General features: G+C 34.0%; 1 protein-coding gene and 1 long non-coding RNA gene across 3 annotated transcripts; one reads left to right on the forward strand and one right to left on the reverse strand.

The window, feature by feature from the left end:
• Positions 1–1,817: 1,817 nt before the first annotated feature.
• Positions 1,818–5,222, reverse strand: LOC122309046 (nudix hydrolase 12, mitochondrial-like). The gene is made up of 6 exons (XM_043122396.1): positions 4,795–5,222; positions 4,619–4,702; positions 3,375–3,489; positions 3,166–3,249; positions 2,490–2,639; positions 1,818–2,169 (listed from the first exon to the last, which is right to left on the reverse strand). Exons 2-6 carry the CDS (start codon positions 4,687–4,689, stop codon positions 1,930–1,932), a joined length of 660 nt encoding a protein of 219 aa, XP_042978330.1. The 5' UTR covers positions 4,690–4,702; positions 4,795–5,222; the 3' UTR covers positions 1,818–1,929.
• A 2,581-nt stretch (positions 5,223–7,803) lies between these two features.
• On the forward strand, positions 7,804–9,173 carry LOC122311043. Of its 2 annotated transcripts, XR_006242725.1 has the most exons (3): positions 7,804–7,866; positions 7,973–8,011; positions 8,094–9,173. It is a non-coding gene; the product is annotated as an uncharacterized LOC122311043 (long non-coding RNA). The 2 variants fall into 2 exon arrangements; XR_006242724.1 differs by lacking the exon at positions 7,804–7,866 and having other exon boundaries at positions 7,873–8,011.
• Positions 9,174–11,278: the final 2,105 nt, after the last annotated feature.

An 11,278-nucleotide genomic window follows, 5' to 3' on the forward strand; every position in this document is an offset into this window, starting at 1 on the left:
AAAAAAAAAAGAAGTGGAAAATCCATCCTGAAAATTATCCTCTTGACAAGGAGCCAAGCTGTCAAGAAGTATCTTAAAATGGGACATCTTTTTTTTTTTTTTTTGGAAGAGAGGAAGAAACGTTAACTCTGCAAAGATTTGTGAAAGATAAAGATTGACTTGGTAATAAAGACAAGAACAAGAAGCATCAAAACTCCTCAAAGGGGGCAACTCATGATGATCTCCTCCGTAAAATCCATCGAATCTCCATTTTCAAGGAACAGATCATTACAACACAGATAAAAACACTGATTAGGCGCCATTCGACCTCTGTAAATCCCATGAATCTGCAATCCCAAGATACAAATTTATCACAGATAAGCGCTACATGAACACATGCCTTGGAAAGAAAGGGAAAGTCAAAGGAAACCTCCCCGTGTTACATGGAACAAAAGGAAGAGGATTTTAATAATGGTGTACGTCCATTTTTCTGCCATTAGCCATGTTGCGCTCTTTTTTTCATATTGTTAGTAGTGGAAAGCATGCAAAAGATTGATATCAGCACACAGATTCATATGTATTCCTGTGCCAAACTCGAAATGGATAGGAAAAGTCAGAAAGTTCACACCTACGAACTTCAAAGAACGACCTAGATTGTCACTCAAGTGGGAATTTTTGTTGAAGCTTGTGGGTCTATATATAAATTATTATTAGTACAAGTACTACTTCAAAGTTTGTGCGATGCTTCTTATTTTATCATACGTTTACTGAAACGATTTTAAGTTCTCGAGGGAGCGCGTTAAGTTTGAATGTTTTGTTGCGTTTGAAAAATCATGTCCGGAAATTGAGGCTGGATTGATTTTTGTTTTTGCCTTCGCTTTTGTTCTCATGGTGACAACATTGTTGAGCAGAGAATCCGGGAGGCACGATCATTGCGAGCAATATAGTGTTGGAAAAGCAAAACTTGAGTCACACTTTGACATGTGCATTTGCTAATTAGAACAGTGTTGCATTTATACTACTTCTGCCCACAACACCCAAAACCACTTTGAGAATGTCTGTCTTTTGATTAGTTGTTGTTGTTTTCAACTTATTGAACCACTCAATTGAAATCATATGAATAGAATTCTCTCCATTTCAATACTTGAAATGCATAGTATTTATTGTGTAATGCATGGGTATTTTGGTCATTCTGCATTATGTCAATGGAGAGGATCCTTATCCAGTTCTATGTCTCGACTCTCCGCAGTTTGTTTTAGAAGTTCAATCTACATTACTGACTGCAATAAGTTCCACTACTTGTATTGGTATTTGGCTTGCAAGATTTCCGGAAAGAAGACTGTGAAGCCTTATCTCACCATGAACTTATTCAAATTTGAACAATTTTAGCAATTTTGGAGTTGCCAAAATAAGTTGTTCAACGTGGAGTGCTCTTCAGGCAGGCAGAGGTTTTTGTCGGAGCTAGATCCTCACTGCCATTCTCATTATAAGTTTAAGTTTTACCCTCTTCTAAACCAGAAAAAGGTTTTTCAATTATATGAAATGACCTCAATGGCTTTACTTCTAAGTTGATACTCGTTCTTAGATGACAACCGAGAAGATTTGAATGTAATTTAATCACAGAAATGTGGAATTGTATTTTTGCGGTTTTGTATTGATTGATTTGTTGGTGAAGTCTCATAATAGGTGTGGCAAGAATGTTCCTAGTGCCATGTTTGTTTTCAAGGTATTCCTCCACCACAAGTGAGGTTCTTAATAAATGGGAGGTCACTCTTGGATATGTGACCGCCTTTTTAAAAAAAAAATAAAAAAAAATTTAATTACAGAAATGTACAAGCTTTGCCTAGAACAAAAGTGTCTGAAAATTATTTAGAGTTGCAGAATCAAGGACATCAACAAATTCTACAATACAGTTGCTTTCACTACAAAGACGCACCGAACTCCTCAACCCTATACCACGCATTTGCAACAAGTATTCCCAAGATGTTGGACACCAGAAGGCTTACCAAAGTAGCCAGGTGATGACATTTGTCGCTCTTCACTTGCATCTGTCAATGACCTCAAAGGGATTTCCTTCGATTCTTCACTCATCCTGATTGGACTTTCGGCTGAGAGAGTTGACAAAAATCTTCTAAGAGCATCCCGCATCCAATCGTATCTGCAGAATTTGTATGCTTCCTCTGTGGTAAGCTGTGGAAGGGTAACAAAAAAGTCTTCAGCGTAGAATTTGTTGACATGGGGTTCGTGTTTGGGAAACCACCAAATTGTTAACATAGGATTCTTGATTTAAAGCAACTTAGAATAAGTTCACTCAAATATTCATACACTACAAAAGTGCAAATACAGATCTAAAATGACAGTTCTTTTCCGAGAATATTATGATAATTCTATCAGAACTTGAGATGGGGATCCTCCTGGTAGCAGTAACCAATTGTTCTTTTAATAAACCGTTATACACACGATGCTATGGTAGAATATCACAAAATTCAAATTAGTTTCTGATTACTGACCCATTTCCTATCATATTTATTCTTCTCTGGCCAAAAGTCAAGCTCCTCAGTCACCTTTAATGCAAACATATAGCCTCTACAACCTCCTTCAAGGCTGCTGCTGTTCTGCCTGCTCTTGCTTCTAAACTCCCAAACTCCTATGGGATTTTCCTGCAAATAGATTAGAAATCAGGATGAATTAGATGACTTGTCCGAAAAATTATCAAGTTCATGGAAAATTGAGACATCAAAATATATGCTGGCATGCATTATTCAACAACCACAAGTGCATATGAATATCCTAAAAGTAACCATGTGTCAAATACTTGAAATATGTGTGCACATTTTTTGAGGTACGCATACAATTCTAGAACCCTCCTCACTACCAAGCCCCCCCCCCCCCCCCCCCCCCCAAAAAAAAGAAATAACCACCTAGATGTGATCCTTAATAAAAACAGCTAAGAATAAGTCATGGAAAAGAAAATGAAAGTTCTATAGGTGATTACTTCGTAAGATTCAAGTATGTGAAGAAGACTAAAGAAAATTTCAAAAGATAACCAAGAGAAGGCTACTCTGGGGTAGAGTAAATTCCCTAGTTTTTGCTGCACTCGTTATAACTTAATGGTTGCAAACTTCCAATTATACATGTAAGAGTAATAGCTCCCATGCCTGTACCAAGCACGGAAAAGAAACCTACACTGAGTGTTCCTTTCACCCCTGCTTCCTCCAAGGCCTCACGACTTGCAGCTTCATCCTTAGTCTCATCATCCTCCCATCCTCCCTGGTGATCAAATGAAGGCATTGAGATGAATCCAAAACTTATTATTTCTCATAGAAGCTAACATTACCAAAAATGAAAGGAGTTAAGCATCATGTGCCTAACAAAAAATGCAGGATTATTAATACCTTTGGAAACACAAGATCATCCCGACCTGGTGTAGAAATCATAAGAACAAGCACTTTTTTCTCTGAATTGCTATGGGAACCCACAACATTCTGCTCAAGCTTATAAGGAATACACCTATTTTTTGCACCAAATAGGTAAGTACATGTAGAACTATTCTGCAGAAGAAACAAAAGCATTCCAATCCATGCAAGGGTAAAGCAAAAATGGGTAAAGAAGTATATGTTGAATATAGAGAGAACAGGAAAGGAGAGGAAAGGACAAAAATGAAGAAAGAAGGAAATTACTGTAAATCAAGCGCATTAACATTAAGAACGTGCTTGCAGTTTATTAAAACCAATATGCTACTGAAAAAATCACATCATGCCATATTTCTTATCCTTGTAATTTTCTTATAGAGAAGAAAAAGCGACTGAGCATAAGAATATCAAAACAGGAAAATATTGAGTATACAGGAAAAAATTTATACACACATAGATATTCATATTCTAGAGGCCAAAATTTTGGGAGTTTTTGAACTGATATGGTCTTCAAAATTTTGAGCTGGTATTTTTGAGTTTTTTAAGTTTGTCTATTTATATCTACCTATAAAAATTCTTCTTACAAAATCTTGGAGGCAAAACTCCAACAATTTTGGATTTTAAGAAAACTTGGAAAACCTTTTTTTCACAGTTTTATAGAAGAATAATCCTACTCTTTTCTTAAATTTTTACATTTCCAGTCAAAACCGGTTAATTTTACTATTTTCGTAACCATTTTTTATAAGTAACCAATTTTTGGTATGAAGTATGCCCAAATGAAAATCCTAAACATAATTACGGATGTTAAGAAGATGATGGTGTGGTCTCCGTGGCGAAACTAATTCAAAATAAAGCCAGAATCTTTACAAGGTCAAATGCATCATCACTCGAGTTGGCACTGTATGAACATGAGGGCCAAGGTTCATGGAAACAACTTCCACCAGCCAGCCCATCAACCCACCTCACCCACATTGCTAATATGGAAAACAACTAGAGGTAGCATCAACTAATAATTTAAAGTGAGTAGATGAAAAACCAAACACATGAAGCATAAAGTCAATGCTCAGGCCCAGCTGTGTCTACCACGCTGTTTATAACGAACAGTGGATGTGAAGGAAGCAGCCTTTGGCTTTTTATCATGTAGAAGCACGAGAGGATATTCAGATTTTATCAAGGAGAGGATTGAAAAAAAAGTTATTAAGGGATAGCAGTAGAGAGTAACTGACCCTGCAACCAGCCTAAAATGATCTTTGTATCGTTGTCTGTGTCTCCCGGTTCTCGCTCGCAAAGACGACATGACAAAAGCCTGCCTGTTGTACATCAATTAATACAAAATTAATTAGAAAAAAAGGCGGAGAAAGAGACATGAAAAAGGGGGAGCTTTTTTTATAACTAAAACAACCTGGATGGGCTAGTTGGGTAGCAACCTTCAAGTGCTCAAATACGCAGAAACAGAGATGCAGATGAGTGTTTCACCCAAATAGAGCAAAGTCAGTCTCATCTCTTATAATATCCTTTCGACTGAAGAACTCTGATTAGAGAAGCTTTGCAGAAAGGGTCAAAAACGGCAACGGCAAAGTCGGCAACAAGCTGTCGGTGTTGGTATGAAGTCGGTGCTTGTTGAGAGGACTTTGTAACGATTTTACCAAGAACAACATTAACAGAAGCAAGCAAGAAAGTTGCCAGGCTCCTTCATCGAAACAGCATAAATATTGAAATGAAATGGGTATTTCCCCACCCAACAAACAGCAAAGAGACGAAACAGAGAACGAAACAGACAGCAGCAGCAAGGGGAGTAATTAATCAACGGCTCTATAAAAATTTAAAAACCCTGACTTTGGAGGGCTATATACGCTTATTTTATTATTTTTTTCATTTTTCTAGTTTTGGTTTTATCACCATTTCGTCGTCTTTGGCCGTACACCGGCTGATATTGAGTGCGGGAGGGTTTTTTCCTTTTTCTTTTTAATATTAATTAGTTGAGTTTTTAAAGACACATATATTTAAATGTTAATACGAATTTAGATATATTTATAGAAAATTAAAAAATATTATGAGTTTCATATATAAATAAGTGAAAAGTTAAAAAATGTTATGAGTATTATGTGTAAAGAAATTTTGAATTGAAATGAGTTTAATAATTTAAGAGTTAAGTATTCGGATATTAGACTCATTTTAAAATTAGATTAAATTAAGTTGATCTCAATTGAATCTATATTCCAAATAGGCCTGGCTTTGTTTGGATCCTTTAATGAGCTCAGCTCATCTCAATTAGGTTGTATTTTAGATATTATCTCAATATATAAACACACAATTTTCAAATCACTAATTGTTTAGATTTGGAAAGCATCTTGATAGGCTCCAAGGCGGACGAAGTCTTAAGAATGACTTTCTTGAGTTGGTTTTTTAATATTATTGTTGGGTCTCAAAGCAAGTTGATTAAGATTCACATCACATATTATCTCATTTCATCTCATTATTATAACTTTATCAAATTTTCACACAAAATATAATAAACAATTCAATTTTTTTAAATCTCAATTCAATTTTTTCAAATCTCAAAACATAAATAATATTATAAAATAATATTCTAATAATATTTTATTTAAATTTTATTTTTTCAACTAAAATCATCTTATCTCATTTTTTTTAATCCAAACTATTATACATCATTCAATTCAAAACCTGTTTACACGTAAAATCCATAATTTTTTTCAAATCAATACATTTTTATACAAAAAATTCATAATATTTTTTAATTTTTCATAAATACATTTTAATTCATTTTAATTTGACTACAAAATTTATTTTATAAAAAACTCAATTCACCTTAATTAAATTAAGGAAAATTCTTCTTATCATCCTCACACTTCACACACCACACTTATTTTAATTTTTTTTCATTTTTTCTATAATAAATATGTAGTGTGTAGATGATAAACAGAATAATTTAATTAGTTTAATAAGAATAAAATGAAATAAAAAATAAAAAAATATATATATATTATTTTAATATATAAAATATGTGGTGTGGAATGATGTGTAGCATTTTCTTTAAATTAAACTATACAAAACTCATCTTTAACTCAACTCAACGTACAGACATTGCGTTAAATCAATCAATCACCCAGGCTTTAACAAATAAACAAACGAAACCAAACACATCAAAGAGAAAAGGGTTAAGTAATCCACACCTCATATTTGGTCACATCTGACTTGTACATGAAACAGACTGGATAAGACTCCAAATAGTCCATGTAAATCTTTTCAGGTGTCTACCGTTTCAGGTATTATTTAAAACATATATCTAATTATCTATGTATATTTATAAGTAGTTGTGGACAATACGTAAGAACTTTTAATTTTTTTTATTAAATTAAATCCAATCATTTTAATCACTGTTATCGTGAAGACATTTTGTTTAATCCAATCCAATCCAATCATGAGCTGTATATGAACGATAAACCATCTGCTGCACTTCCGGTTCACACAGGTTAAGCAAACGTCCGACCACCTGGTTTTTGCCTGCAGACTTGAAAGTAATCCCGAGGGAAGAAGAAGAAGAGGAGGAGGAAGAGGAGGTGGAGGAGGAGTCACTTTCAATGGGCCCGGACGGTACTCCTTTACGTAGTCACAAAAGATAAGAATAGAGTGGCAGGAGGAGGAGGAGGAGTGAGATCAGTGCATATCACAATCTGAGTTGAGCTGATTGTACACGCCAAATAGAGGATTTAAAAAGAAAAAAAGAAAAAAAAAAAAAAAAGATTTAGCTCTCGAAGGCAAAGGCAAAGGCAAAGGCAAGTCCCCCACCAATAATTTGCCCGACCATTTTCTGAAACAGATGACTATCATGTGTTATTGTGTGGATACCAACACCGTCGACTCTGGGTCAACGCCCCCACCAATAGGAACTTACAACTTGTAAACCGATTAAGACGGGGCAAGATTAAATAATTAAATAAACCAAGCCTTCTTTGGCGCAATTATAACTCCACGACCCAATTTTGTCAAACACGTGAAAATTGGGGTAGACTTTAATGCTCCATAGACTGTCTCCACTCTCGAGTAGACACACCAAATTTCACAAAGAACAGTTACATATATTAAAAAAAAAAATTATATAAAATAAATTTACAAACTAAAATAATTTTATAAAATCTATCAAATTTATCTTATGATAAAAATTATTTTACAATCTAACGTAATATATCAAACCACATCGATTTATAAATTTACTTTTATATAATTATTTTGTGATTAAAGTATTTTCCTATATCTTAATATTAATAAGTGCCAATAGTTTGAGCTACAGAACTTTCGTCTAACATTTTTATTTTCAATTTTGCCCTTAACTTTATTCCAAAATTACGGACAGTTTGCTTTTATTTCTGTTTTGGTCTTTAGTAAGATTGTGTCATTTAAAAGAATTTCAGACCACACAAATCTTTCATTCTCATCTTCGTATTCCTCCCAAGTTCTCTCTCTAAACTCAGACTCATCCTCTATTCTCTCTCTCTCCGTTTTTTAATTTATTTATTATTTTGTTTATGAATTTGATGATCTGTGATTTTTGTTTGCAGAAGAAGGAAAATATCACTCCGATTAGCTTGAAGATCGTGGTAATTTCAACTCCATGTCTTTTTGCTTACTTTTTCCTTTTTACTTTTTTCTTGCTGAACCTCTCTCTCTCTCTCTCTGAAGCTCACGAACCCAGCTCTCTGCCAAAGCCTCAAGATCTACTCCCTCTGCAAACAACAGGCAATGAAGTGCCGAAATCGATGGTTTCTAACGAGAGAACTGAGAAGCAGCTCCACCAAAATCGATTCCTCCACTCTCTGTGATTTTAATTTCTTTATTATCTCCTAAATTTCCTGCATAATCTTTTCTGATGCTTGGCAGGGACTCGACGAACTGGAGGAAACCGATTTCAGTAATCAAAGGGTGGTTCTCGCCCTCTATGAGACCATGTACTCCGATTTTAATTTCTCTCTATGGTTTCTAACGAGAGAACTGAGAAACAGCTCCACCAAAATCGATTCCTCCACTCTCTGTGATTTTAATTTCTTTATTATCTCCTAAATTTCCTGCATAATCTTTTATGATGCTTGGCAGGGACTCGACGAACTGGAGGAAACCGATTTCAGTAATCAAAGGGTGGTTCTCGCCCTCTATGAGACCATGTACTCGCACGACGTAACCACGATGCACCAGATCGTTGCCGACTGGAAGGGAATCTCCGTTTCTGTCTTCTGAGCCCAGGCAAAGCATCCCCTCTCTACGTATCGTACGAGTGGGTCACGACAGCTCGCTGATACCCTCCATCTCATCCATGTTGTTTCCAGCGTGAAAGACCAGCAAATCCAGCGGCTTCGTGAGGACGACTGGGAACTAAAGGAAAAAAAAAACATAAAATAAAATAAAAGTGAGAGGAAAGTCATGGAGATGACCCCACTCTTCACTAACTGTTTTGTCCTTGTCCACGGAGGTGGCTTTGGTGCTTGGTGCTATAACACATCCTGCCCGATGAGATAAGCACATGTTTAGTGATAAGAATTTATTTCAATTTTTTTATTTTATTTTGTAGGCCCACGCATGCAAGTTGACATGCAAGTCCTTGATTTCAACTGACAGTGGTGCAGGGATCGATGAATTTGCTTTAGTAACGTGACATGGATGTATGGCATCATAGAATTGACCCCATCAACCTAACATTGATGTTTCATCCTCAATCATAAAATATATATTTGTATTTTAAGTAAACAGTATATTCTATTGATTAAATTATATATTTTTTTTCTTTCTTATATTACTTTTTAATTAATTAATTTTATTTTTTAAAAAAAAGTGTCCGATCTTGGACATTTTATAAAACTATAAAATAAGATATATTTAAGAAAAAAATCGCAGGTGACGTAGTTGGATAATTGAACAAACAGTATATGTGGCACTTTCAAATTTAAAACATGGAATTTGCTTTAGTAACGTTACAGGGATGTATGGCATCATAGAATTGACCCCATCAACCTAACATTGACATTTCATCCTCAATCATAAAATATATATTTGTATTTTAAGTAAACATTATCTTCTATTGATTAAATTATATATTTTTTTTCTTTCTTATATTACTTTTTAATTAATTAATTTTATTTTAAAAAAAAAGTGTCCGATCTTGGACATTTTATAAAACTATAAAATAAGATATATTTAAGAAAAAAATCGCAGGTGACGTAGTTGGATAATTGAACAAACAGTATACATGGCACTTTCAAATATAAATCCATGTTTTAAATACATTTTTTAAAAATAAAGGAATGCGGGCCCAAGCATGTGAATTACACTGACTTTTGTGAAAATCGACGAATGAAGAAAAAATAATTTAATAAAATCAATAGTCAATGGGATATCACCAAGTAGAGGGGTCTTATCTTTGTGGGCTTGGTGGGCCAGCTTTTAGGTGATGAATGGGGCCGATAATGCGCGTAAATCACATGGTGTGTTGGTGGTCGAGCCCTTTAATTGCTTGTCTTACAGACAAAAATATTGAATTTAATATACTAAGGTGGATAGAAAGTTTATATCGATAGGGGTCCAATCACTAATATTTTAACAATTTTGATGACACATTGTCTAAAAAATGGCTTTAATCATGTCCGGCTTCTTTTATTCATCACTCTCAATACTGTTATGTTAAAAATTATAAATTATGCAATAAATTCCATTTTTTTATGTTTTATTTTAAAAGTTTTAAAAATTGTAACGATTAAATAATATCATTAGATAAAGAACTTAAAGTTAAAAGATATTTTAATTATATTTAAATATTTAGAAAGTTTATATCGACAGTGGTCCAATCACTGATATTTTAACAATTTTGATGACACATTGTCTAAAAAAGACAGAGTACTCGTGTATAGTTGTAGTTATATTTATTAGAGTGCTGTATTATAGCAATGAATATTTTGCAAACAATGTATATAATGTTTATTATGAAGAGGAAAAAAGTTGTTAAAATATAGATAAAATTCTATCTATTTATGGCTAAATTGAAAAATTTTTAAATTGTTACGCTTAAGAAAAATATCGACTGGGCACACGTGCATCGCACGTGCTGCTTTACTAGTATATATATATATATATATGAGATAATAGACTTGTGTTGGCATACATTGCCAACGTTTTTCTTTCTTTGTTTCTTTCTTTCTTTTTTTTTAATAATTTCTTGGGAATTTTTTGAGGTGTATTTGTAATAACTTCTTTGAAATTAAGTACATGTAATTGAAAATTGTAGATAAAAAGCTATAGTGGTATATTTTGTATTCAAGTGTTGTGAAGTGTTTTAATGTTTGTATTCTTTTGTCTGACATAAATGTTTAAATAATTATGTAAATATTTATATTTTGCAATTAAAATTAAAATGTTTGGATTGAAATAGGAAAATGTTTGGAAGACTTTCGAAAAAAAATAATTGTGAATCCAAAATTATCTCTTGTGCTAGTTGTCTCGATTGGAAGGTAAAGATTTTGGACCCAAAATTAGCACCCGAATGAAGACACCAATCTAGTGGTTTAGACTTTAGTAGGCCTGTGCATAAAAGTTTATAACTTGACCTGCCTAATTGATCAGATCCAACTCGCCCGATAAAGTCAGGTTAAAAAGAAGAAGCAGGTCATCCAAGCTAAACAGCGAGCGATTAGCATAATCTCCAAAACCCGCATCTTTTTCTTTAGATTCTCCCTTCTTCAAATTTTCATAAAAAGAAAATCGTAGCCTCTCTCTCTCTCTCCTCCCCCCCCCCCCCCGGGGGCAAATCACCACTTCAAGATCAACTCGATTTGTTGAGGTATACTCTCTTTCTCATGCATTTGGGAGGTCATCCAGCTAGC

Source organism: Carya illinoinensis, chromosome 5 (assembly GCF_018687715.1).
Source record: "Carya illinoinensis cultivar Pawnee chromosome 5, C.illinoinensisPawnee_v1, whole genome shotgun sequence".
NCBI classification, from domain to species: Eukaryota; Viridiplantae; Streptophyta; class Magnoliopsida; order Fagales; family Juglandaceae; genus Carya; species Carya illinoinensis.

Coding starts and splice junctions, on each gene's coding strand:
- LOC122309046 (XM_043122396.1), bottom strand. CDS start 4,689: ATGTCGTCTTTGCGAGCGAGAACCGGGAGACACAGACAACGATACAAA. Junction 3,490..4,618: donor CATTTTAGGCTGGTTGCAGG/GTCAGTTACTCT, acceptor TGCAAAAAATAG/GTGTATTCCTTATAAGCTTG. Junction 3,250..3,374: donor ATGATCTTGTGTTTCCAAAG/GTATTAATAATC, acceptor TTTGATCACCAG/GGAGGATGGGAGGATGATGA.